Source organism: Dermacentor silvarum, chromosome 11 (assembly GCF_013339745.2).
Source record: "Dermacentor silvarum isolate Dsil-2018 chromosome 11, BIME_Dsil_1.4, whole genome shotgun sequence".
In the NCBI taxonomy this organism is placed as follows: Eukaryota; Metazoa; Arthropoda; class Arachnida; order Ixodida; family Ixodidae; genus Dermacentor; species Dermacentor silvarum.
Window position 1 is genome coordinate 82,342,391 of NC_051164.1, and position 27,590 is coordinate 82,369,980.

At 43.6% G+C, this 27,590-nt stretch overlaps 2 protein-coding genes across 2 annotated transcripts; one reads left to right on the plus strand and one right to left on the minus strand.

Annotated features, from left to right (window-relative positions):
- Positions 1-3,216, minus strand: LOC119433101 (kelch-like protein 3). The gene has a single exon (XM_037700246.2). The coding sequence runs from the start codon at positions 3,064-3,066 to the stop codon at positions 1,150-1,152; it is 1,917 nt and encodes a 638-aa protein (XP_037556174.1). The 5' UTR covers positions 3,067-3,216; the 3' UTR covers positions 1-1,149.
- A 210-nt stretch (positions 3,217-3,426) lies between these two features.
- LOC119433210 (histone H2A deubiquitinase MYSM1) lies at positions 3,427-27,386 on the plus strand. Its single transcript, XM_037700366.2, has 13 exons — positions 3,427-3,700; positions 5,921-6,002; positions 8,622-8,692; positions 10,156-10,258; positions 11,015-11,113; positions 11,745-12,286; positions 13,124-13,290; positions 14,107-14,220; positions 16,687-16,847; positions 19,090-19,276; positions 21,542-21,817; positions 23,702-23,886; positions 25,542-27,386. Exons 1-13 carry the CDS (start codon positions 3,627-3,629, stop codon positions 25,641-25,643), a joined length of 2,163 nt encoding a protein of 720 aa, XP_037556294.1. The 5' UTR covers positions 3,427-3,626; the 3' UTR covers positions 25,644-27,386.
- The last annotated feature ends 204 nt before the right edge of the window (positions 27,387-27,590 follow it).

The window sequence follows — 27,590 nt, forward strand, 5'->3', positions numbered from 1 at the left end:
AAATATGATGTGTATTCACACAGACTGAAATAAGACTTCAAGGCTGTGACCACTTTAGTAAAATTAATTCAAGCATAAAAATGTTAAAATAAATAAAATCAATCAATAAAAGTTCACACCACGCAAGCAACAAATAGCTTGGTTTCTTCTGCACATATCACAATGTCAACTTGGTTTTCTAAGGAATAAATGCAAGCGCCCCATAAGTGCGCTATATGGCTCCTAGTGGCAAGTAAATGGTATGTGTGTGTATGGTTCCACATTTTTTCATGGCTCTGCACTGCGCAGTCAATGTCTCTGAATACTCCAACACATTCACACCACTAATCCCAGCTGATAACATGAAACAGTTGCAGTATATCTAGCGCTCAATGTATTTAAAATTTACAAACTTTCACATATAAAAGCTGGCACCAATAAACGGTGCCTGGAAATAAGATCAATGACTAGATGACCACAACTGGCAGTAGTGGCTCCTGGCAAAATGGCAAGTACTAGCATGCAGTTGTAAAGCAATACAACAGTGCTTCAACTGTGGGCTACAACCACGGCAGGGAGAGGGGGGTGGGTTCTGTAAAGTAGGGGTTGTATTGGAATCTACTTAGGGGGGTTGCAGTGAGGGGGGGTTGCAGTGGCTTGAGAGCTTGCAGGGACCAAAGATGAGTGTAGGCATCCATTAGAAGCCTCCATTACATTTCAATATTCAGTATCTGTTACCAAGCTGCATTAAAAAATGTCCTCTGGTATGCCAAACAAGTTCTCAGGTTATTATATAAGCATTCCTAGTGGCTTGCATTCTCTTTCTGAATTGCTTCATACACCATTATTATTAACTTGAAAATAACGAAAATAAATTTCACAGTAAATGTTTGTATTGCTGCTCATGTAATACAGCAGTACAGCATACGGCACTGCTAAAGATGTTGGTAGGTAGAAGTGAAATGCAGCTGTAATGCAATATAGCTTTGGCAGGTTGCAGGTATCACAGTTTGGAAAGCACTGTTACATCGCATGAAACTGTACAAGTGTCCACTGATGGCACAACAATAGCAAAAAAAAAAGAAAACACACACTCTTTTTCAAGCAGCGTGCAATAGCTGCAGAGAAGGCAGAAATGCTGGCGAGTGGTGTGCAACACATCACCAGCATTCACATCTCTGGTGCCACCCATTCGTGCTCTTCATCAAACATTTGGAGTGGGATGCTTAGCGTGGCACACCCAAGCCAGCTCCTTTTCAGCGGCATTTCCCATAAACCAAGCCACGCATCAGCTTGTGCATCGTACACCTCCATAGTGGCATGGTGCTGGTCCCAGCTCTCTTCACCACCAAACACAAAAATCTTGTTCCCAACTACGGCCACGCCGGGCTTGTAACGGCGCTCTCTCATTGGCCTACAGAAGCGCCACGTGTTGGTCCGTGGGTCAAAGCACTCAACCTTGTTTGTGTTCTCTTCAGACACATGCCAGCCGCCGATCACATAGATTTTCTTGTCAAACACGCACGAGGCTGCACCCGACCTTGGCATCAACATCGGAGTCAACTCTTTCCAAGAGTCAGCTTTAGGGTCATAGCACTGAACACTGTCGATGCTGTCAAAGTCGTCGGTGGCTAGGTTGTAGGACTTGACGTTGTCAGCGTTGCTTCCAATGTCGGCAACTGCCACGCCAGTGACAAACAGTTTCCCCTGGAGCGATGCCACAGCAGGGCTTGTCAGTGGAACCTTCATTGGCTGCACAATGTCCCACCGGTTGCATGCCGGGTCGTAGCACTCAACACAGGCGAGACGTGATGTGCCGTCCCAACCACCAATGGCATACACACAACCATCTAGCGCTGCAAGGGCCACTTCAGACCTTGCAACACTCATTGGGGCTGCTTCAGACCAGGTGTTCAGTGCTGGATCGAAGCGCCATGATGCCTTACTGACGGATCCATCTGGGTATTCTCCACCAGCCATGAAAAGAACATTCTGGCCAGTAGCAGTCACACCATGCTTGCTCACAGCGTATGGGAGAGAAGCAAGGCTCAGCCATGACCGGCTGTTGTGGGCATAGCAGTCCACATTTCGCAGAACCACTTTATCGTCTTCACCTCCAACCAAGATGGTGACTTCAACCATGGAGGAATTCTTCCGAACAGTAGTCCACGGTTGGTGGCTCTCTTTCCGCCTGTCTGGAAGCAGGTGGTAAGCCTTTGCTTTTTCGAGCAACTGGCGACATCTCTCGTTCTGGGACACAGCCGGGGTCGTTGCCACCACGTCGACGAGGTAGTATGGGCTCATGAGGGGCAAGCGTATGTGTTCGAAGATCTTTTCGAAACCTTCCATCCGGGACTCGGTGTTGTGGTTGAGCCAGGACAGGGCTCCTTCGAACAGATGCTCCTCTTTCTCTATCTTTAGGCTGTCCGACGAGATGAATTCCACGAGCTTGTTGGCCGAGATTTCTAAGAACTCCTCGTGACGCATCACCAGTTCGAAAGAGCGGCATGCGTAGTCCTTCGCCTTAGCCTGGAGTTCCGTACAAGCGTGCATCTCGGCGAACGTGTGGATGCCGAGGCAGTTTGTCTCGTCGATGTGCTGTTCGAGAAAGGCACAGCAGACGTCTTTGACCGGCGCCACGTCCAGAAGGTTGGCCGCCGACAAAAGAGACTGGACATTGGCGCGGGTGATCGTTATGGTCGACGTGTAGGCGTAGTCAATAAGGTCCCGAAGCGTCTCCGCTTCGACACCGTTGAGGACCACGCGGTTCTGCGTTTGCTCGGCCATTTGGCTAGAGAACATCGCCCTGAAGTAGGGGCTGAAAGACGCCAGCACAACTTTGTGGCACGGGTACTCCGCGGCTTCGGCGCACAGTACGATGTCGCAGAACGCTCCGCTGGCCCGGAAAGCGCTAAGACCCTTGAGGATGGAGTCGGAATGGTCTTCGTCCATGTACTTGTACTCATCCTTCATTTTAGTCTCGCAGCTTTCGGAGCTGAACGACTCCGAGACTAGTTCCATGTCGGTCGGATCGCGGTTCGTGCCGCACGGGCTTACAGAGACGCTGTGCCGCCGAATACAGTTCATTGGTGGCTTGTGGCACAGCCGACTCCGATCTGCCGAAGGCGCCCGCAACAGCCTTTCCGCTTACAAAACAACGCCGAGCAACTTCACTGGTCCGATTGTCATTTGACCATTTCACTGATTTGACCATTTGACTTCCCGATTATGGCCGCCCACACGGCCGCCATGCGGATGTTTCGGGCTATGTCCTACCTTTACAGTAGTGTTCGTCTTGCTCTGTAGGCAGTTATAACTATACAAATGTTATAGTTATGCAAAAGTATAAGCGTTTCGAAATATACAATAGCTCTTTTATTGCTGATAAAGTAACGCCCGTAATGCCGCCTGCTGCGATTGCGCCTCGCGGCGTCAGCGGATGGCACTAGCGTTCCTTGAGAACGCAATGGCCGCGTTGTTTACTGTTGAAACGATGGTTGAAACGCACATGTGATTTGTTGTGTCAGCGTTCAAAACGCCTCCTTCTCGTAATGTCATCTGAAGCAAGGGTAGTTTTTGAGCGTTACATCCAGTATGGCGCTTGAAGGCAATAATTCGGCGTGAGGCGACGTCGGTGAGACGGTTTCATGGCGTCCTTCGAAGAAGATGTCTGCTTCTGGGAATCGGTGGATGTCGAAAGTGACTTCCAAGCCGACACAGCGTGAGTGCAAACTTTTCCTGAACCCCAGTCTGTGCTTGAACAACTCTCATTATCGCTGAGTCTAGCTGACTTATTATCCTCAGGATGTAAATGACTGAGTGCACGGCCCTGCCACCGCTGCTGGGCGAGTGCGTCAGCGGGCGAGTTTAAAACGCAGCGTACTACACTCATTTGTCAGTTTCGCGCTCACCTGCGGTTTCCCCGTTCAGCTGAACAAAAACGATTTGCAGAACACCGTATAACCGTCGTCATGGCTGTCTAGTGCGTTTGGAGCCTTGTACCGTAAATAAATATACGCGTAATCTCGCAGTAATCTCTAGGTTCGGAATCCACTACTCGACGATATGCGGTCTAAGGTTCGTGTGGCGTTTCTTGAGCTCTTGCACTATCCATCAAGCCCTAAATCTGCCCTAGAATATATGATTATTCGTTCACCAGCACAGAGAGAGTGATCGAAAGAAGAAAATGACGCTTGATTCTGCAACCTTTGAGGGCCCAGTAAAAAAAAAAACCATTGAGTCCAGTTGGATTTTTCAATGGGACTCAACTGGTTCCAGTTGGACATCACTGGAGCTTGGTATACCAATTGGTCCCAACTGGACCCAATTGGAAGTCGCTGTGTAATCTCGCAAAACAACGAAATAGTTGATTTAATAACAGCACAATTATAATGTGAGTTTTAAAGTAAAAGATCTTTGTGTTTTGGTGGGATCAATGGAGAGAAGCATTTAGCTTTCTCTCAAGTTAAAAATCCATCTTGAAATTTTATCATATTCTCATGAATCACTGGCACCACTTGGTCACCCAAATTTTGCTCACATATATGGCACCTGACATGCATCTCTCATAGTGAAGTGGTGCGGGTAGGATATGTCATTTAAGAGAATTGCAGTAGTGTGTTCATGCATGATATATGCTTTTCGAAAGGAGTTTCAAGTATATCTGTGTCAGGTCAAGGTTAGGGCCCATCTAGGCTTTTTTTTTCTTTCCTTCGTTTTTCATGTTGGTCCCAACGAGTCCAATTCAGAGACCAATTGAGTCCAATTGTGCTAAAAAAACCGATTGGTCCAATTGGACCTGTTGGATATTTCCAATGGGTGTCCCAAAACACAATTGGAACTATTTAATTGGTTCCATTTGGAAATTTTCAACTGGTTTGAGGAAACTTTTTTTTGACTGGGGGAGCACGGTTAAGCGTCGTACTGTACACCAGCATAGCGTTTCATCGCTCTAGACAGAAATCGCTGCGGCTATGGATTTTTGCCTCATTATATACTACTATTTCACGACAATCGCTGCAGTAGCCCTCTGGAACATGTGTAGTTCTGCGCACCTGTCTTGGGTAGTCTGTGAAAATATTGACTGCTGTTGCAGAAGACCGGAGCGCTTTTTTCGTCGTGTGCACTGTCTCGAACGCCACATTACGCGTCTTTAACCAGAATGGCGTGACATTTAGTAAATTGAGCTGCCAGTGCAAGCCACATTCCTCAGCCAGGTTTGGGCCAGGTCACGAGGGAAGTGAGAATTGGCGCAAGTATTAAAGGCTCAGTGTAAAAAACGTGATAATATTCAGCATGATTTGGCGGCGCCATCGGGCCACCAAAAGGGGCAACGGGGACACCAAAGCTAGTGCCTGAATTGGTAGCAGCTTTGATCACCTCGCTGCCCCTTGGGTGACCATAAATCCTGCGCCGCACAGGCCTGTGTTTGCCGAAGGGTCTGGCAACGGACTTCTGCAACCCCAGTCAGAACCTTGCCATCACACATGCCTCGACTCCAACCATTTCCTGTAGTCCGTCTAATGGAGTGCAACCAAGCCCCTCAACTGGATAAGTCACTGGTCTTCAGTCCCCTTGCCCCCAGGTTCCTGAATTTTATTAGGCGTTTTCATTGCTTACTTTAAGGCACTGTAGGTACAAAATTGGCAAGAAACATTGAGCAGCAATGTCTTTGTTTCAGTACTATCCACCACTTCAATGTCAAGCAAGTGGGTCGATTCAAGGCACATTTGGTAATATTTGAACAGAGCAGCACATTTGCTTAGGTTTGTTGTTCACGCTAGTTCCTTGCTTTCACATGTTTATTCATAACACATCCTATACGTCGATTAATAAACAGCATTGCTCTTTTTTTTTTGTATAGTGGTATGGCACCTTTTGCTGGTAAAAATAAATAATGCTAACATAGTCTGTTTTCTGAGCTGTTTTATGTTCATTGCAGACTCTTCAGAGATGCCAGCTGTGATGACTTGCTCGAATTCAACGACACATTCAAGCCCCTATGGCATACAGATGCTCGAATCGTAGGTTCCTGTTTTCTTTGCTTGAAGTCTGCCTGTCTTCATATAGAGGCAATTTTTCTCCTTGTGTGCTTTTCTTTGCCTGCATGTTTCTGCAAAAGGGATGTGTAAAGATATGTGTCATTGTTTTCTGCGTGTGCACACAACATTGAATCCTGTTTGCCTTACTGGTGTCTAAACGTTGCGAAAGGGTAGTGTCACTGATCAAATTGACATCTTATTACTTTCAGGCAGAGTGAGATTTATTTTAGCTGGCAGCAAATGATGAAGTGTATTCAGTTAAAGCGGGTTGTTGTAGTAGTTGGTGTGTACTTCAAGACAGACATATTTAATTAGTGCTAAATAGATGAAGGGACCAGAATGGTTAGCGCATGCCACAACTTTTTTGTGTTGTGCAAAGTTCAGTATCATAGACAAAATAAGCATTTTTTTTCATTCAGACAGAGAGAGACCTGGTGAAGCCATTTTAGCGCAAATAACACAAATACAAAAAACAGAAGACCGGACACCATGGGCGCTACTAGACTGGACACCACATTCTTCTGTTCTTTGTACTCCATTTGCGCTTTAAGATCTGTGGTGCCTGGTCTTCTGTTCTTTGTATTTTATTTGCACTACAACAGCCTCACCAGCTATCAACCAACTTGCCCAAGAACAAGGTATTTTAAACTCGGACTTCTTTTGACTGTGGCAGCAAATGATGAAGTGCACTCAGTTAAAGGGTTCCTGAAACGGTTCGGACAAATTTTGTAGACGCATACAGTACAGCTACAGTAACACATTCACACCACAATTTGTGTCAAGCATCTCATATTAAGAGAGCTTCGGATGATTACAAGTTACCCTCCTCCATAGCTATGCTTTTTCTCCTCAACTCGTTCAACGAGCAATCGGGGCTAAGCTCCGCCTTCACTGGCTCTGCATTGTGATGGGACGTCGTGTTGTCTACTGCCGGTTATCTTGGAGCCACCGCACGAAGCCTTTCCAACCTCTCCGCCAGTCGCCTGGCAGTCGATCCCAAGCGAGAGCTATCGAAGTAGCGTGCGTTGTGAGCATTCTGTCGCAGCGCCGAACGTGTCCGGTATTCCGGTAACTACAGGCGAGCTGGGCGTTCTGATGAATGGGTGGAGGCGTAAATGAAACCCTCCTCCAGCGGCTGTGATGAAGGAGCTTTAGCGCAGACGTACGGGAGCGACCTGATTGGTATGCATGGTCCAGCCTCTTGGTGGTGCAGACCTTAACTGGCCAAAGAAATAGCTAATATTGCTGTAACAAAGTGTAAAAAATTTTAAACATCTAGAAAAACAATGTGTTCACAATTACGCTCCTGTCAAAAATTTACACCAACAGCAAAGTAAAATACACTTGATTACTGCTACATTAGTTCTGTGTTTGGTTGAGCTCTGTGCCACCAGGTGGCTGCACCATCCAGGCCATTCATGTTCACGCCTCCGCTCATCTTGTAAAATGCCCATCCCAGTCATCTTGCGTTTACCCGAATACCGGACATGCGAAACACCATTGTGGTGTGTAGTAATCCTTCGGTGGGAAGTGACGGCCGCAAACGTGTAGATGCTGGTGCTGATCGGATTCCGACAACCAGCGCTGCAGCCGCTTTGCTCGCATGTTTGCCTTGCAGAGGGACACGATGTCACAGCTTAACATGTCACCGATCGCTACGTTTGCAGCCCACAACACAAGGGCGAACCATGGTGCTCGCGAAAAGACAGAACGAGACGAACACAGACTGCGCAGCTCGCATCAACACGGAGCACTTTCTAACACAAGCAGACGACACTTGCTATGTGCCGGAAGTGCTGGAGTGTAGTGATACATTCTCCTTGTGCATTCTATTTCTGTTACTTTCTTTTTGTAGAAACAAATTAACTAACATTTCAACTATTATGAACAACATTTGTTCACCATAATGTTGGAAAAATTATTGATGACGCGCCCGGGGAAGCCATTGGATAGCTCGCCCTACTGATGTCATATGGTCAAATCGTGTCACCTGGTCAGGGGGGAGCTAAAAACTCAGCCGATTGGCGTGCTGCGATTGGTAGCATTGTGCCTTTTTCAAAACCTTATAATGAATGACACGCTTTATGGGGAGCACATAGATGCGTCAATTAATGATCAGAAGGACCTACCCTAACGACTCAGTATGTTTGTAGAAACTCCTCAAAATCGTGTCAGGGTACCTTCAAGGCCGACAAGTAGGTTGGTCTAGTTGGTGTATGGTCTAAGATTGAGACTTATTTAACTAGTGTTAAGAGGACACATGACCAGAATGAATAGGGCCATCCCATGGCATATGTGCGTTCTGCAAAGTAAAGAATTGACATCTAGTGCCATGTCCTCGATGGTCTTTAGTGTCTTTAGTCTATTGAATGCTGGTTAAATAATGGTCTCAATCCTGCATCCAATTTCACATGTGTCAAATGAAAAATGGTTTGTGTCAACCTGTTCTTCAGAGAGGGCGAAAATCTGCACTTTGCATGAAGTTAAAAAGCTGTCGTTCATAACTCTTTTTTTCTGTTCAGAAAAGAAAGACACAGCTTCCTTGTGAAGCACACGTAGCCTGATGTGGTATAGGTGCTCACAAAAGTATCATGTCCGCAGGCAGCTACCATTGATGGAACGGTTGAGATTGAGGCTGGGTGCACAGCAGAAGCTAACGCAGGTGAAGTGAAGTAAGTTTTTTTTCTCACGCTTTTTAACAAGTAGCTAGTCTCTGGTTATGAGGCTGCATAAATATACCGAAACATTTGTGCTAACAACGTGCCACATGTCATCACGTCTTAGTCATGCAATTGGCGTCAGGGACCAAGGGACCAGTTTCTCATGCATGTTGCACAATTGTGATGTCATGCCTGATATTGAAAAAAAAAAAAAAAACTAAAACCATGCTTGCTGGGTTTTTACGTTGCAGTTTCCAGTTAGCGATAATATTCCGAGCATGGTAAGCAGAAATAAAAATGAACGCTGAAATTTCTGTCCCTTTATATTCCACTTAGGACCCACTAAGTGTCGTGCCTGAGTTATCTCATTTGGACGTTTCTGCGCACCCATTGACGTGCATGAGCTAAGCTATGTAACAATTTTCGCTCGCTGCCTCCCTTTCCCCAGATTATTCATGATTGTCACATATGTATCGTAAGAACTGGTCACGGCATTTGTACAGAAGCTGGTTAAACTAAAATTTCATGGCAGCTTTTATTTGTATTTGAAAGATGCCATGAGAAAGTTCACGAGTCGATGTTGCTCAGACAACGGTGTGTCCCTCAAATTCTGACTTGGTGGTCCAGCGCAAGAAGCCCAAGCATTTTTTGAGTGATGCCAAAATTCAATAACTTTTTATAAACTTTGATTTGGAGGACTCGGATCATAATGTAACCCACATGAAATTTTTTTTAGTAGATACCAATCTCCCAATTTAATATCAGTTCTTAGCGTAATCACAAAATTTTTGTTTGAATATTAGAATTTAAAAAATGTGTAACATGTTCAGCAACGTATTGCCAATAAATAAAGTTTGAATGTAAAGTCGGTTAATGTGTTACTTCAACAGAAATTGAATTTGATTCACTTAGAGAAAACTTCTGCAAATAGTGGGCAGAAATGTTCAAAACACCTGGCACTCAGATGGTTAGCTCTTTAACTACCAAGGCAGAGCTATTTGTACTGATATCAGCAAAGTTGAGTCGTATATACTCATCCGTGCAGCTGTTTCTGCTTTACTTGCCGGAGACAAGCTGCGCTCGTGAACTCGGTTCACGTCGTGCATTTTAGTTTTCACACTTGAACATACCCGTTGATGCTTTCAGTTCCTTTTATTGTCATCTGTTTAAATAATTTACGTTCAAATGTGACATGGTGCGCTCAGAAAAAGTATCTTTTCTCAGAAAAAAAAAGCCTCTTTTTCTGGTCCGACGTCTTTCATTGATATTTCAAGTCATTATAAGAGATAAACCGCGCTTATATTATTGCAAATCCGGATGTAATGATATTAGTAAATTATGTATGCACACTTTTTGCGAAAAAACTTGGGAGTTAAAGGGTTAATATAGCATCGAGGCCTACATGGCAGGACCTGTTTGCTTTGCTTATGTACTTGTCACTTTATGCTGATGCATACTGGTGCCAATATTTTCAGGACTGAAAAGCACTCACCGACCACTCATGCGGGAACCAGTGGCACGTCAACACCAAGAAAGAAATGGACGGCTGACGAGGAAGCCCTTTTGTTGCAATGCATGGCAAGTGCTGCAAACCTCTGCTTCCTTGCATCTTAGCCTGTACATGACTGAGTAGCATTACAAATACCAGGGGATACTGATTGCAGTGTGATTGCTAGTATGGCAGTGCTGTTTCATTCTGGCGAATCTTGCCGGTGATAGCACCAAAACCATGGACTCTGAGGACGAGAACCTTCCTAGAAGAACCTCTCCAGAGGTTCTTCTCTGCGTCAGCCAAGTAACCAGAAAACATTGCGAAAAAGCGACAGATGAGAGAGAACCAATGCACATCACCTGATGCACGGAGAGCTAAAATGTAAAATTTTTTATGGCAGTCATGGCAATTGGACAGTATTGGGTGTGTTACCTCTTCGAGCTATGAGAGGGTGATAGCGTGTAATTGCTGCGAGCCACTAGAAGTGTTTGTAACACTATATGGCTTAAGCTGTTAGCAGCGTTTCTAAGTCTGAATTTTTCTTGCTCCTTTATTAAAACCTGCAGGTGAAGTATTTTTTGTTCTTTTTCTGGCTTTGGTTTGTCACATTTACAACACTTGCTGCATTATTTTATGTAATAGTCAGTATTGCTAATGTGAAGCAATTTTTATTGTACAGTGACGTTCATGCCCATTACCTTTATCACAGGGTGAAACGTTAAAGCATATACTTTTAACTAGCCTAATTGTGGCAGCATCCAGAAGCAATTCGTCAATCAAACTTCACTTGTAAAATTTTTTGCAACATGTTTTCTTGTTTGTTGCTGTGTTTTTCCTGGTAGGAGCAACATGGGAATAAATGGAGCAAGATTTCTGCGCTGATCAAGACCAAAAGCACCATACAAGTCAAGACGCATGCTCACTACCTCCTGAAGAAAAATGCAAGTATATTAAACATGATGGCGTTGCTTAGTGTAGTAATAGCACACACTTCAGGCTATCACTTAATAAGCTGTGTTAGCAATTTACACTTGTGCAATCACAAAATGGCCACTCTTGCCCCAAGAGGAGGAGGATTGATAAACCAGAAAATGCGCATAAATGAGAGATGGCCGGCGATCGACGCTCTGAAGTTTCTGCACCAGTTTACCACGACGTCATGACTTTAGACAGTGTATTCATGTCTAGATCATTTTTATTGTCAAAAGAGAACTATGTATTGCATTCTAAAGGAACCAGAGACACAACTTAACAAATTTTGGGAATTTTTCCCACACCAATACGGATGAAATACGATTATCCGTTTCTGACAGTCCAGGGCTGTCCGACGCGGTGCTCTCAGCCAATGAGTGTTGCATATGCAGCATCTCGGACAGTCCGCGACTGTCGGGGACGGATAATCGAAGAGGCCCATTAAAATCCATGATGTCACACTGGCGAAGTAGTCAGAATAAGTAGGAACCTCCTCTGTATCATTTCTGTTGAGATGCCTACAGCTTTATTACTTCAATGTTGAACAATTCAGCAATTGTTGTCCATTTGGCAGTTGTGACATGCTCGATCTTCTTTCAGGCTCTCCAAGGAAAAACGTCCGGCCAAGTCAACGACACCTCCGTGCCTGTCGCCGCATCAAAAGGACCGGTGGCCAGACCGCCCAAGAAGCAGACAAAGATGAAACCGCAAGTAACATCGCGTAACGAGAATGTTATTGTGCTCAAGGAGGCCGAAGCCATCGAGACCTTGAAGAACAAGTTTCCCGAAAGTGAAATTGTCAGTATTGACAAGTCTGCTGACGAAGAGGACGATATAGACATAGACTGTGACAGCACCGATGGTGTCGTGTTTTCACCGCCTAGTTCTCCGCTCCGGAAGAGTGATGCGTTTGTTGGAGTTTTGACCCCCAAGCTGGCAACTGATTCATCCGCGGAAGACACGGAGAATGAAACAAGCCCAGACAGGTTGTTGCCTGAGGGCCTGGAGGAAAGTGCAACCTCTGCCGTGACATTTGAACCTCCTGTCGCTGAAGTTGTGCTGGACAAGTCTGTGATTAGCAAAGACGAAAAAATAGTTCATTCGGAGTTTTTTTCCGGAAGCTCTTCCAAGACACCAGAAAGGTATTCTGAAATTAACAAGACTTTTGCATATTCTGCAGTATTCTTCTAGTAGTGAAACACAATCGAACAGGGAGTACTTTCTGGATTCTAAAGGTAGAGAATGGTGGCTTCTTTCTGATAATGAATTTACCATGCAAAATGTAACTTTGGGAACGCCTGAAAAGTGCTGCTTATTTAGATATTACGGGCCACATAATCATTCTGACCTCACATAAAACTTTGATGTGCCACGTGGTCTTGAAAGGCAGGATCGTACGTGCCTTCATCGCATTTGCCTAAATTTCACTTACACTGACACATTACTGACGCTACTTACTTAAAGTACATTTGTGTCCTACCTGTGGTGTTGATGAGGGCTTCGGCCGCTTTATTCGGATTTGCAGCCGCTCTGCTATCTCAAGGGCTGTCCTGAGAAACACTTTAAACATGCGATACAACACATGACTTCAGCTACGGGACATTCCTGTATTGTGGCAATGTCGTAGATTTGAACTGCGGCCCACTGAAGTGCTTTTAGCATTTCTGCAGGATACAGGCCTCAATGAGACTTACTTTTCTGTTAGTGCATCTCGCTCGCATGTATGTGTTAGTTTTGTGCGTTTTGTTTTTATCACACTTTTTTTTTCTTTCATCCCTCGCTATCTCAACTGGAGCAGCCTGTCGCTGGGCTTGCGTTTCCAGTTACCATTTAAGTTATCTGTGTGCATAAACATGTGTGTTCACCAAAGGAGCTGCGCTTTCTAGTGAACTTGTAAAACTGAACCATGTTAAAATTTTTATAAAACAAGAAAGGCCTAAGCTTACAGGATATGAAAACCTTGTGGTCCCGCATTCCAGGTACCTCAGGATCAGGAACTTCATAATTGATGCCTGGAACAGCCAAAAGCCACGATACTTGAACAAGACCCAGGCGAGGCAGGGGCTCAAGAATTGTGGTGACGTGAACTGCATTGGAAGAATTCATGACTATTTGGAACAGATTGGAGCTATCAACTTCGGTTGCTGTAAGTAGTCTGTGCATACGATTTTGCACTCACTATAACTTACTGTGCGTGCCTGTAGTTGTGAAACTGACCAATCACACGCTTGTTTCCTTTACAGAAAATACTGGGTTTTTGTTGCGTAGTTATGTGACCTTCTTTCTTGCGTTCTGCAGCATGTTTATAGAGCTTCTGAAAGCAAGTTGAGATATTGCAACTTGTCCCTCTTATAAAACTTGCACTAGGGATGAGATAACATGTATGTTTTATCCCAGTTGTGTTTTATCTCAATTAATGTACTAGCTCCAGTGTACTCATTAGAATGTTATTTCATGAAGTTTAAATTGTTTGCCGCATGAAAATAGCTACGGATGTCAATTGTTTACCTACCTAATCATACATTCACTTTGTATTGATATGCTGAATCTACTCACAGCCTCACTGTACACACTGTTTCATCATTATTTGTCTTCGTTATGAATTGGGGCAGGAACCTTGAGCTGCAAACAAGCAGCTTTTAGTTTTTGTCCCAGCATTCATTTTTGTAAATAAATGAATGCGAAATAAAGATTCATTTTCTGCACTGTCGTGCTATCACACTATCATGTTTCACTTACGGTTTCAATAGTACACTTTTTTTTTTCTAAAAGAAACTTGTGGTAGTTGCCTGAGATAGCCAGGTACGTGGACTAGCATTTTTGCATGCATTAAGACCAGTTCACATGTGGTAGATGATATTGGCAGAGGACAGTAAACTTGCAATATTTCAAACTTAATCTCATGGAGACTCAAAGTCTGAAAATTATCACTTGTATTTTTTATTTTTTTTACATCAAGCAGCCCAGGTGACGTACCACAGGACGAAGCATCTGTCCCACACAAAGCCATTGCAAAAGACGAAAGAGCCGAGACCAGACATGGACAGGCCGCAGAGACGGAAAATTGCCAGCTTAGGTAAGTTTTAAGCGTGACCCAAGGAGCATTGATATCATAATAAACCAAGTGGATCTGCTGTGTAATTGGCCTCTAACCGGCCATTAAGGGGGGACATGGTGATTAGAGCTATCCTTACCTATTTTTGAAGTGAACTTGATAAAAGTTGGTATGCTTGTTTAGTTTCTTCTCTTGAATCTAAAAATGCAGTTATTTTTTCGCTAGGTTCATTATTTCATTACATAACTAAGAAAACAATGTCTTTTGTTCTTACCACAATAGACAAATAACTGCCACACAAAAATATGCACATGACATATGTATCAATAGCAGAGGACTCACAGCAATGGAAGCACTTTTGTGACTGGGTCAATATTTCTTTATAGTACATTGAACTCCATTGTTTTCAACATGGCCATGCATTGGTCACACAAATGCAAATTTTAAAAACTTAAAAAAAAAGAAAACTTTAAAAGTGCTTCCAATGTTGTGTGCTCCAAACATGTAGCTTCATGCTGCAAAAAAAAAATTATCTTTCTATCTGTGATAGCTACTGATTTATCACAGTAAGTGTCTTGCTGGGTGTGCAAAATTAGAGTTTTGCAAAAATGAAGAAAACGAGCAAATCTCCCACTCTATAGTTTTAAAATTAGTATATTGCGGTTTAAATATCGACATAGGAGATAAGAAGCTTGGCAAATTAAGAGAATAATAGATGCAGAATCCAAAAATTCAATTTTACAAAGTTCAATTTTGGGTTTTTTAGGCCTAAAGACTTATAAGCTTTTACGCCTAAGTCTTTAAGCTTGAAGGTTTGAACTGGTTGGGTTTGGTCAGTGTGTGGCTTCTTGGTACCGAAATGCTGATGGAGTTGGGATAGAATTGCTAGCATAGGCACTGCTTTTAACAGTTTTATTTCACAGCTGGTATGAACTTTAATACATATCTGCTTGTCAGGGTAGAGCTTGCAGAATGTCTCGGGCAGCGCTGCATTTGTGTTCTTTTGATAGCTTTGTCACAAAAAGTTGATTGCCTGACACATGCAACATGTTTAGGTTACCTTTCCATGTACAGCTATATGGGTGCACTGTGCTGTTTATATGTACTACTACAAGTTTCGTTTGTAATAGTAATATGATTTTTGCTTGGTTTGTTTTATTTTGTTTTTGGTGTTGACGTGGCATTTAGGATGCATAGTAGTACTTGTGGTTGCGTTCCTGTCGCCAATCCTTCATCTGTTTCTCCAGCAGTAAGAAACAACCAATGGACCAGTCACTGGCCTCTATTGCTTTGTCCTATTGCATTTGCATTTTGGAAATCTTCGGTGTATTTTTTTTTTTTTTTTGGCCTACCCAGTTAGCCAAATATGAAGTTCATAAGATAATGTAAAAAGTAAATCGTTTGAAGGGCAACTTATCCGCTGTGTATACGTCTGTGGCCTGTGTACCACACTGCTTAATAATAACCTCCCTACTTAAGCTTTGACACCACCACCCATTGTCCATGCAGACCCCCCCCCCCCCCCCCCACCTGTCTTTTCTTATTTTTGTCCGTCAACTATACCAGGAAAACCAGCTTACCAGCCCAAGTGCAATGCCCTCCTTGTATTATAAACACTTTCTATAAAGCTGGAATCCCACCACCATCCATAATTTATGACACCTGAGGAACAATCCCTGAAGTGTCGTGTTTAATAAGTTCCACTTTTTGCTTGGAGACAAGCAAAAAGACAAGACATTAACAAGATTGTGAAATATGAGATTAAAGGTAACAAGAGAGCTAGAGAACTCTTGCTGGACAGTGAAGCAAAACGAGTTGCAGGGAAAGGCAGTGGCATTTTTGTGATTTTAGTTGATTCCATTTCTTTTTTTCAGTCAGCACCTCTCAGTGTTGGTTATTCTTTTTTAAAGCGAGCCTTTCTTTGCCTCCCTGTCCGGTCGCTTTTGGCTGGATAGGTTTCGTGTTTTAATGGCTCAGCAGGGGTCAATTCGACACTATAGCCAGTGCTCTACTGGCTAGTCAGCACTCTGATAGCTGACCCTCAGATAGGGGTTTGATGCCTGAAAGAGAATATGTAGCTGCACCTTCCTTCACTCCCAACCACACCTGCTTAGCCCTCATTTCTACCCTTTCAGTGGAACAAAGCTGGCCGCAGTTGAGAGGCCACGTGCACCGAAACTTTCTTTGTGGCATCTAAGGTTTTAGATGGTCTGGTTGGTGGTGGTTTGCTTTGTTGCATTTCTCTGCAAGCATCTATAATGTCTGCCGTTGGGGCGGAAGGCAATTGTGGGACTCGTTTGGCGGTGAAATCCACCACGCGCGAGGAAAGGCCGCTCGGTGTCTCTTATCGTGCTGTGCTGTTTTGTCTCGCTGGTTTACCAAGCTTCACTTAAAATAAATTCCTACAGTGCGTGGAAATTTGCATAATTCTTTGTAACTGGATAGTTGGAAGCCTGCGTATATCTGTTTGCCTGTGTCTTGTTTCAGATGTGCTCAACATTGATGTCAAAGGGGGCGGCGTGACGCTGGAACATGGCTCTGAGGGAAGTGTCATCTCTCAGACACTCGTACGCTCCAAGCCAAAGCCAGGCCGGCATCAGCAGAATCCTTTCAAGCTGATACCCTGCAGAAATTATGACGAGGGCCAGGTGATTGTTTTGCATGATTCGTTTTTGTGTTGATTTGCTCTCTTACTCTACACTATTATGTGGTCACATCAGAAGGGAGAGGATCAGTAAATGCCTTACCGAGTGTGCGTGGTATTTGAGGACACGGCTTTGAATCGCCACAGACATTAACATTCTCGCTATATCTGCCTAGGCACTTAACATCATCCACATCAACCCCTCTGTCACCTATCTAGCACATTTATTCCAGGGTATCAGCTTTCAGTCTGGAGATGAAGCAGTACATTCCCTAGTCGCCATGCACAACTGTCACAGTGACTTGGAGATCACCATTTTCTTGAATGTCACGAAATGGTTTGTTTTCTGGGTGAGACAAGGGGTTCGTGGCCAATTATCATCTCTGACAAAGACAATTTGTCAATTAAGATGTCATTTAGACAGTTGAATTTCTCCAGAACGTGGAGGTCATAATGAGTGAGAACCCTGAAAAGTCGATTATGGCCACTGGCAATCAGCTTCAGATGGCAGACAAAAATCAGCTTCCTGTGCATAATTTTATTAGCTGCCACCATTAAGTTATGGATTTGCTTGAGCCCACAGTGCCTGTGCCACTCAATAACGTCTGATTGCAATTTCAGCGACCACGTCACTCTCAATATGGTGTCCTAATTCCAAATATTGTATGCTGCAATGTATGGCGGTCGTCACTGAGCCACACAAAACAGCCACACAATGACAAAAACTTCCAATGCCTGCTACTTTGTGGAAGCACTACCTAACATCAACATGCACTATCTGATTCAAGTGTGTAGACATTATCGAAGCTGAATTAAATTAATAATTTAGACTGAAGATGGTTTTATTTAGCGGTCTTATAGAAAAGCAGCAAACGAAAGACTCAAACATATTTAGAACGAGTATACCAAATCTCGTCTGAAATATTGATGCTATTCCTATTCCTGAAGTCGTCATTATGTCCTCAAATACCTTGTGCACTCGTTATATGAGTTCTAGTTCATTCATTTTTTACCGCTATGTGCGGTATAAATCAATAGGGATAAAAAGAACATCGACCAGGAAGGCCACGAATGGACACGTAGAAGTGCGAATTACCAACCCATTTTCAGGTCACATTGTGTATTTGACTGTGAGAAAACTGATGCATTGTGATCGCATGAACACGTGGTTGGGAAACTAATCAACAGGGATTCTCGCATAAAAATGTGCCGTTGCATTGTCTTGAAGCTGAATGGCCACAATAGGGAAAGGAGAGGGAGTTCTGCTAAATCTCACGGGACCTGTGGGCGTCTCGCAGGTTGGCGCGCGTCTCCTACTGACAGCCATGCACGGCCATGGCCGTGCATGGCTGTCAGCACGGCCGAGTACATACGCTGCCCATGCACCCCGTTAGAGGTAATCTGCTGCGTGTGCAAAGAGTGGGCGTGCTGAGATAGTGTGGTATCAAGTGTACAGTCTTCCCGCGTGTTCAGTACTGGGGGTTTTAGAAACTCCAACCTTATTGTAGAAACTTCTTATTCTCACCTCTCTGGCTCTTTACCATGAGGGCTAAGCGGGTTTGTCATGGTGCAAAAACCGTACAGTTTCCTATAAAAATTACTAGACAGAACTCCAGCACTGGAATCGTTCGTCTACCGTAATGCTGTCGTGTAGTGCATGGATTTGTCTAATCTTCATGTTTGTGGCTTCAAACGTTCTTGTTGCATTATTTTTTATGCTTTTATATTCCTAAACTTCCAAAGAACCATTGTTCTTTTAACATGGCAGGGTAATAAGTTTGTGTTCACATGCATAATTGCTAATAATTGTTGCATTTGTAACGCAGTGTTTTTCTTGAAAATGATGACTTTGCAAAGTCGCAAAGCTGTTCGAAGCCAACAGGACAAAGTTTAGGCAAATCCATGTACTGCCCATTATACCCCATGCTGACTGAATCAACATGAAGCTCTTGTAAACCCTAGTGTGGTTAGTGACAAAGTTTTGTCTGGCAATGTTGGTAAAAAACTCGGTGACGAAAACTACATGCTTCTTACCATAGTTGCCTTACAGCTTGTTTTGGACCACTGTTACCAACGTCCTTTGCAGCATCGGTGACGTAGTGAAATACCTCATGAAATCTATCTGTTCACATGATCAGTAACATTAATGCAAATTTGAGATGTGCTGGTTGAAGAGGAATTTTCATCAACACTTGAATTTGTGTCATTTATAAAGTTCCAACTTCCCTGTCTCTCTCTCTCTCCAGGAGCCATTCACCATTGAGGTGTCAGTGACTGCCTTTCTGCGAATGGACATTCACGCGCACCTTCTGAACACTGAGGTCATCGGACTCTTGGGCGGCTACTACGATGAGCACAGGAACTGCCTGGTCGTCGCCACTGCAGAAGCTTGCGACTCAGTGAGCACGGACCTTGAGTGTGAAATGGACTCTGGTGAGTTTCGTCGAGGGGTGTTGGGCGGAGTTGTTGCATTGTATCAGTCGCAAAACTCTGCTTTGAATGGACTTCTAGGCTCATATTAAAGTGAAGCTTTGTTTAGCTGATCCCCTACCCCCTCCCCTCTTTTTTTGTGGCTGGTAGCTGTCCGGCTGAGTAAAAAACAGGCCAATCCTGGAGATCGTGTAAACAAAGGTGGTGAGTTTTAATGGGCCGACTTCAATACCAATGCAGGATATGTGTCCTTGCAAAGGTTTTAATGTGGTTCGTGACGCAGGCCCGTTCTAAAGGCAGTACAGCGTCACAGCTCCCACACGTCTCACAGTAGCTAACCAATAAATGTCCCCAGCAGCATGTATCGGCAAGTCTACCAGGAACTATCACTTTACTTTAACAATAATCTTTTTCTGTCTTTATTACACTTTCCTTTAATTACAACACTTGAAATAGCCAAACACTGGGTAGACCCATGGCCATAGGCAGGTAGCGGGTCTCAACTAAAGTGTATAGTTGCAGGAAATACATTGTGTTCACAAAACAAACAGTACATACCGAGATCAATTTTAGTTTCTGCTCTGAAAGAAAATAAATGTGAATAAACGTGACGTGTGAATCACTATAAGGTAATGCATGATAATGAATACAATGAGCATAAACTACAACTTAACACACCTTAACAACAGTGTAAAAATACAAATAGATGATAAAGATAATGTTATATATGCCAACATCTTTACTGTGAATAAAAAGATCTTTAAGAAAAATAATGCATTGATTTGTGCCCAACTTTTTACATTTTCTGGTTTACATAGGATGTAGTGAGCTGGCTTGGAGTTGCTTTATCGTTTGTTACGTTTTGCGTGCTCTTGTAACTGTAGTTATCTTGAGTGTTGTTCTGGAGCATGCTCACTTTTTCTCTCTACAGTAGACTTCCGTTAATTCAACTCCGGTTAATTAGATTTTTCAGTTAATTCGCACCCAGCCGAAGGTCGTGGGCGGTGCCCATGTATATCTATGGGCCCAAACTTCTGTTATTTTGATCATAAAATTGGCCTTCACCGGGTAATTTGAACTTGACCAGTTATCATCCAGGGGACAGTGAATGCATTGAACGCACGTCATCTCCCATTGAAAACGCCTATGTTCAGCCTGCGCGAAGACGATTTTTAAGCAATAACCGTAGCTCACGATGTCTGATTACGGTATTTACCTCATTCTCACACGCACTTTTTTTTTTTTTTCATGAAACTTGGGCCGAGAATTTCCTGCGTGGTGTAATCGGACAAGATACCAAAGCCAGCTTCACGGCGTTCGCATGCTTTACCACATAACACAAATGTATTGCAGCGAAGCTGAGTTTAGGAAACCAGCCACCTTTGTGCAACGCATATTAGGCTTGTTTCACATGGTGCGAATTCGCTTGCGTTTTTGCACTTGTGCAGTTGCAGCAAATGGGCAGTCGGACTCTTCGTGTGTGCAGTTTTTCAATGTTCAGAGTGCTGAACTTCTCTGATAAAGCACACATGGGGTGAGGACGGGGAACCAATCACAAGGCAGATCGTAGGCATGTCAATGTGGCCTGCCTACTCAATTTTGGTTTTGTAGAGCATCATACTCAAACACAAAAAACTTTCACAAAAACAGTTTTTAAGTTGTTTTACTTTGTTTTTACCCAAGTGAACTGACACCAAGAATAATTCAGTCCTCCGCCAGGTGCTCACAAATGCAAAAATCGCACTAGCCACACTTGGCGCATGGGAAATGGCATTGTGAAGTTCGCATTTGTGGAAATCGTAGCTGCGAGAGACCCAGTGTAAAGTCTCGCCATGTGAAGCAAACTTTAGACCCCCCCCCCCCCTCTTCCCTTCTACTAGATTTCGGGTTAGCTTTTTTTTTTTTTTTGTAGGAGTTTTGTCATTTCTGCATTCATTTTCTACTTTGGATGCACAGAAAGTGAGTCCACGTTTGATTTGGGGTGTGTTAAATTCGAGAATTCGTACTGCAGTGGACATAAATATGGGCTGATGATGATGATTATGATGAAATTCGAGAATATGCTGCCAAATGAGTCAGTGGTGTTTTTCTGCACCTTCTTTAATTTGACCTGCCGGATAATTAGATCAATTTCGTCAGTCCCGTCGGGGTCGAATTAATCGGAAGTCGACTGTACCCTGTAGTGGAAGCTTTGTGGTAGAGGCCCATTCAGCACTGTGGCATGTGACGCTCCTTGGGTGCCCGGGGTGTTTTTTTTGACGATTGCAGTGTCTCAGACGCAAGCCATGGATTTGCTTCACGAGCTAGGCTTTGACGTCGTCGGCTGGTACCACTCGCACCCGACATTCGTGCCGAACCCGTCGGTGCGGGATCTGACCACGCAGCGCGACTACCAGGCTCTCTTCTCTAGCCAGGGTAGACCCTTCGTGGCAGTCATCTTGAGCCCGTTTTTGCAATTGGACGCAACCGTTCTGCCAGCCAAGGGGCTTGCCACCCGCACCAAGTGGTGGGTCGTGCGAGATAATGATGATACGGGCCATGCAGGTGAGTCGATGTGTGACTGGCTAATGCTGCTTCTTAAGGTAAAAGGTGCGAAACGACGACACATATATAGATTGATGCACACAAAGCACCTGTGTATGTTAGCATGGCACTTTATGTGTCAGTCTATATGTCCGTCGTGGTTTTTGTGCCTTTTACCTAAAGATGCAAATCCAATAAGCCAAAATTTCCATCCTAATGGTTATAGCTGGGTTGCTCGCGGCAAGAACTCACTTAGTTTCAACATAACCAACAATTGGGCGAGCTTCTGATGCAAGTACAATCATTAAGTTGTAACTATTGTATTTATCCTATTTTATGCACACCTTCTAAGAATATGGGCCTGAAAATTGCCCGAACATTACAGCCCGAAACAAAAGCTGTATTCGTGGGCTGAGTGTTTGAGAAGTATGTGACTTCGCACTCTGCTTGCGAGCTTGACGCGCCATGCACAAGTGCAAAATTTGGCTGAGATGTTCACAGCAGCGTCTGCTATCCCCGGAGTGCAGTTTTTCACCAAGCCCGAGGGTGGTACAGGACTCCTTTAAAGTAAATGTTACTTAAGTGCTACACTAAGCAATAGTGCCACACCATGTGTTTCCTGAATTTCAGAGCCTTGTATGCATTGCAGGAAGAATTGGAAAATTGATTAAGACCAGACCTGGGGCCACCATCTCATTCGCAATCATTGGGGAGTCGATAAAAAAAAAATGTAAAATATTAGACGCAATGAACTGCAATCAGGACAATGCATGGTGTGCTCCATAGACAGTGGTAAAGAGTTATCTGAGAGTCATGACGGTGGACAATACATGTGAATAAACTTCCATTCTGTAAAGGTAAACTCTGCGGGTTTTATCTTATTTTCTGATAGCAAAGATCGGAGGTATGTATCATTAAAAAAAAATGGCTGCTCATCACAATAGGGTCTGCATTGTTTTGCTTTGAACGCATAAAAACTGAGTGTGCAATGGACTCAGGCTGCGCATTAGCATCAGATAATCACGGTAAGTCTTACTTACTTAAACAGTGATATATATTACAGTCAAGCCTCGATATAACGAACCTCGATTTAATGAAATTTGCAATGTAACGAAGTATTTTTATTTCCCCATCTTAGTTCTGCTGCGTTAACTAAACCTCGTTATAACGAAGTTTTTCGCTGCAAGTACAACTTCGTTATATCGAGGTTTGACTGTAAATGTATTGGCTGGAAGGAAAGAAAATCAAAGGGGAAAACCCAAATGTAGGGTGATATCATATTGAAATCAGTTGCCTTAGGTTGGTGCCCACTGGTTTGAAGTGGTGCATAGTAGTAAGCATTGATAAATGGCAGCTGTAGCAAGGCAAGACATTGCAAGACCTTATGGCTTTGCTGCATCAGTGCAAGGTAAAAAGATTAAAAAGGAGCTGGAGTGCAAAAAGAACATCAGATAATGAAGTTCGAGCAAGAGCACCCAGTATAATAAAAAGAACAAAGAAACCGAAAGAACGAAGTTACACAACTAAATTATGTAGCTTACATACCTTGCATAAATTACGTAACATTTGACTCAATTAATTATGCAACATAGTTGTGTAATTCATACAAATTTGTAATTGTTAAAATTAGTTACATAACCACATCCTTCTGGTTTCTCTGCTCCGTAACCAATTACATATGGTGACATAGTGTAATTGGGGTTACATAGTCACAATAGATTACTGAGGTAATGCTAGTGTTGTAGGCACCAATCAAGTTTGTATTTCTGAGGCTACCTGAAGTGAAGTGGCTTTTACCTGCAGCTGTAGTGGATCCATGCACTGCCGACTTGTTTTAGTTGAAAATTAACTAGTTGCGCTGATGAGACAACCTGACCGGGAATATCGCTCTTCTTTTGGTGTTAGGAACCGGCAGCCCGGCTCTTGTGCCTTATGCCTTCAGTGTGAAGCTCTTGAAGGCAGACCAGTCATTTGTCCAGGACGTCGCGGCGGTGATTCATCAGCTGGTCAACAGGGTGTCATCCTGCCCTGCTCGGGTGGAGCTGTCCAAACCTTATCCCTGGCGTGCCTCACTTCGCTATTTAGACAAGGCAAGTTGTCACTTTCCAACCCATCGTTATACCGTATACTCTCGAGTATACACCCTCAATTTGGCAGCCTCAAATTTGGGAAAAAGAATGCTAGTTGAGAAGCAGTTGCGTTCAGTGCGCTGATGCCGCATGCGCACATCAGCGAAGCTTTGCGTGCAGTGTGCTTTCTCGTGCCACTACCAAATGGAGCGAGCTGCGCTTTGACGTCTGACGTCTAAGGTGCGGCCAAGGCTGGCTCCTCCATGTTCCTCTGTGGCAGCGTGCTAGTCTCTGGTGTCATCTTTTGTTTGTCGGGTTATTTTTAGCAGCCAGCTCAGCCACCTGCCGGGAGTACGCAATGGAGAGGAAGCATTTGATGGTGTACAACGCTGCATTTAAGCTTGGGGTTGTCGCATGGTACGCCAAGGCGCACGGCAAGCAAACAGCCGGCCACAACTTTAGCGTCAACAACAATTGCATACGTTAGTGGTTGAACTAGAAAGAGGAGCCCGCTGCAACAAACAAATCAAGAAAAGTGTTCCGTGGGAAAGTGTACAGGTTCCCGGAACTGTGACTTGTAGTCTGAAAAATTTGACCAAATGGCCCGGTCCCACGTAAGGGCCGCCCCACGTCAAAATTGCTGCTTGAGAAAGGTTGTGTCCTTCTATTTGAAACTGTGCTATGATTACACCCAACACGAGGATTTTTATTGGGTTTTTTTTTTCCAAGTTTTCGAATGTGGCGAGCTTAGCCACCAAACACCTGAGCTGTACAGAAAAGCCAACCTCTCAATCGCGAAGGTGAGTCTTCGCAAATGTAGTAAAATCGCTGCCTAGAGCAGCAGGAAGGAATGGTGGCATTAGTGCTTATGAGTCTATCTATATTAATGGTTAAGTCTGGTGGCTGGTTCACAGCACTTCCAGAGCAACATTCTTAGCTCTTATTGGAACCACCTGTCGAGCTGCCATTGCTCCAGAGAGCAGCTGAGACTGTTCAATGTTGTCACAACAATGGTGGAGTGGACCGAAACTCCATGAACGTGGCTAATTCTGGAAGCAGTGCAAGTGAGCTAGCTTGTATGAATACATAGCTGGCTGTCGCTCATACGGCAAAACAAGGTGAGTGAATGAATGGACAGGATAGATGCAAGGCTGTCCCTTCTTTCACTAATCTTGCTTTGCCATTTGTGCTACAGCCAGTTATAATTCCGGGACTTGTTTAGCACATGCTCTCTCTCCCCTTGTACCCGCTGTGGGGCTTTTTGTTCCAGTTGCAGTTTTTGGGACATTTGCTTTGTGCCAGCCAGTGTTGCGTGCCCACTTAGTCAGCTGCATTGCCTGCTAGATGCATTATATTCTTCTAAATGTGGTATTTCTGAGCTGTCTTTCAATTTGTTTTATATACATATACAGCCGCGCCACTATTTAACAAATTATTAGGTATAACAAGGTAAATGTAACATGTTTATGGCTGATGTAAGCATGTAACAAATACCATGTACTTACAGCAAATATTGGGCATAATGGAGGTATTTTTGTGTGCTATGCCACTTAACAAGGTTCGACTGTATGTATGTGTGGAGTGAGCAAACATTATTGTCCTAACACAATTTGTTGTCTACGTGTTAGACTCCTTTGAACACAAAGAACATTTTTCTTTCTTCTTCTCCCTAATAGATGCTGGCCAGCCTCCAGTTTCACATAACAAACTCGGAAACTTCAGTGGAAGATGCTACAGAAATTTTGCAAGCCATTCATGCAGCCTTAACAGACATCTAGCAACTTCCATGTTGCACTCATATGCAGAGCAGAAGCTAGCTTTGCTTTTTTTCAGAAATGCAAGAGTTGCATTGATCTTGATTGTCATTATCATTTCTGTCATTAAGGCAATCAAGTAAAATGCAACCTCATGGCTCAAACAAGTCCTCGGTGTACTATGCAAAAAACATCAGATGATGTGAGCTTTTTTAACAAATCATAGACAGTGGTCTTTTACTCCAGCACTTGCTTACCACGAAAGCAGGAATTGGATTATATGTAATCTCGCTGTTTGCAATAGTTTATTCATTTCTCGTTCATCTTTTTACTATGCCCCTAATTGAGGCTGAAAGTTTTGTCTCGGCAGTTCTCAACACCACTTCATGCACCATTACTTAATCCTCGAGCCATCAGACTCGCTCCATTAAAAAAATACAAGCCCTTTTGTGTAAGCCTTTTCTTTCTATCTTTGGTTCTTGTTTTACACAGTACGTATCTTGTTGTTTGAAACACCATTGGTTTGCTTTCTCACATCATTGTACTGATTTATTCATTCATTCAGTTGTATCATAGGCAGTGGGGGCAAGTTCGTGACCATATGACAACTGCAAACTACTACATGCACTGGCTTGTTCTTTTTGAAAATACCGGTAAAATGCTTGTTTTTGCAAATTGCTCTCTAGGGAAAGGTGCCGAGTGGTAGTCATGGTGCTTAGGTTGACTGTAGGTCGTACCACAACACAACAAGGAATACTTATTTCGAGCTGTTAACCAGTGTTCAGAAAGTTTCCATCACCGTTGATTAATCCGGTATGTTATAATATTAAGGAAGTGTCTTCCAGGTTACACTTGTGAAAGAAAATGAAAACGAAACGTTACTACTTAAAAATCTATAAATTTGGATAACTATGATCCAGTAAAAATGAAAGTGGCACTCCATCCTTCGCAATTTCATGTTGTGGTTTTGCAGCACCTCGCTAGGTTTTCTTATTGTCTTGCGTTCAAGCATCACATAGAACCTAAATCATTGTTGTCACTACAATTATTTTACTGTTGAAATGTATAATAAAGATATTGTCACGAGAGATCGACTTATTTCCTTGCTGCTCTTGCTCAAATTTAAAAGCGAACCTTGCACGCAGACACGGTTTCACTGCAGGGCCTGTTTACATACATTATGAGAACATTGTTTGCATATGACCTGCCATGGTGTGGTGGCTTAGCGGGTATGGTGTTGCACTACTAAGCATGAGGTTGCGGGATCAAATCCTGGCTGCGGCGGCCGCATTTCGATGGGGGCGAAATGAAAAAAAAAAAGGCCCTCGTCTCATGCATTGGGGGCACATTAAGATCCCCTGGTGGTTGAAATTAATCCGGAGTCCTCTACTACAACGTGCCTCATAATCAAATCGTGGTTTTGGCACGTAAAAGCCCAGAATTCACTCACTGTTTGCATATGCAGTATGGCATATTGTCAAAGGAATACGCACTTAGCATTCTGCCATTGATTATCACCGAGGTATGACGTAAAGGCCCGCAAAAATAATTTTTATGACACCAAGGTGATACATTATGGTATACAATGAAAGCGCGCACCTTTGTGATGCATTTAGACCCTCCAGCACTCACCGGTGGCACAAAAAGCCCCAGCCAGCATGCGGTCTGATTATCACATTTGAATCGCTGATCGTACATCTACCTAGTTCACTCTAATGTCCACTTCTTCCCAATAAAAGCGAATAAATGTTCGTTATGTTGGCTCTATTGCTGGCTTGGTGTTTCATTTAACAGTGGGAAGTACAGTAGACCTCAAAGCAATGCAATTATTGAAGGAAAATCATTTATGTTTCACTATAATGACCCTGAACATCTTGTTTATGGGACCTTATTGGGGAAGTGTAGTGCGGTTTAACTCACAATAAGGCTACACACAAATGGTTAATGCAGACAACACTACACAATGAAGTA

Bases quoted from the DNA above. Each gene is read 5' to 3' on its own strand.
- LOC119433101 (XM_037700246.2), bottom strand. From the start codon at position 3,066: ATGAACTGTATTCGGCGGCACAGCGTCTCTGTAAGCCCGTGCGGCACG.
- LOC119433210 (XM_037700366.2), top strand. From the start codon at position 3,627: ATGGCGTCCTTCGAAGAAGATGTCTGCTTCTGGGAATCGGTGGATGTC. The intron at 14,221-16,686 runs GTAAGTTTTAAG...GTCTTGTTTCAG, and splicing joins ACGGAAAATTGCCAGCTTAG to ATGTGCTCAACATTGATGTC. The intron at 23,887-25,541 runs GCAAGTTGTCAC...TCTCCCTAATAG, and splicing joins CACTTCGCTATTTAGACAAG to ATGCTGGCCAGCCTCCAGTT.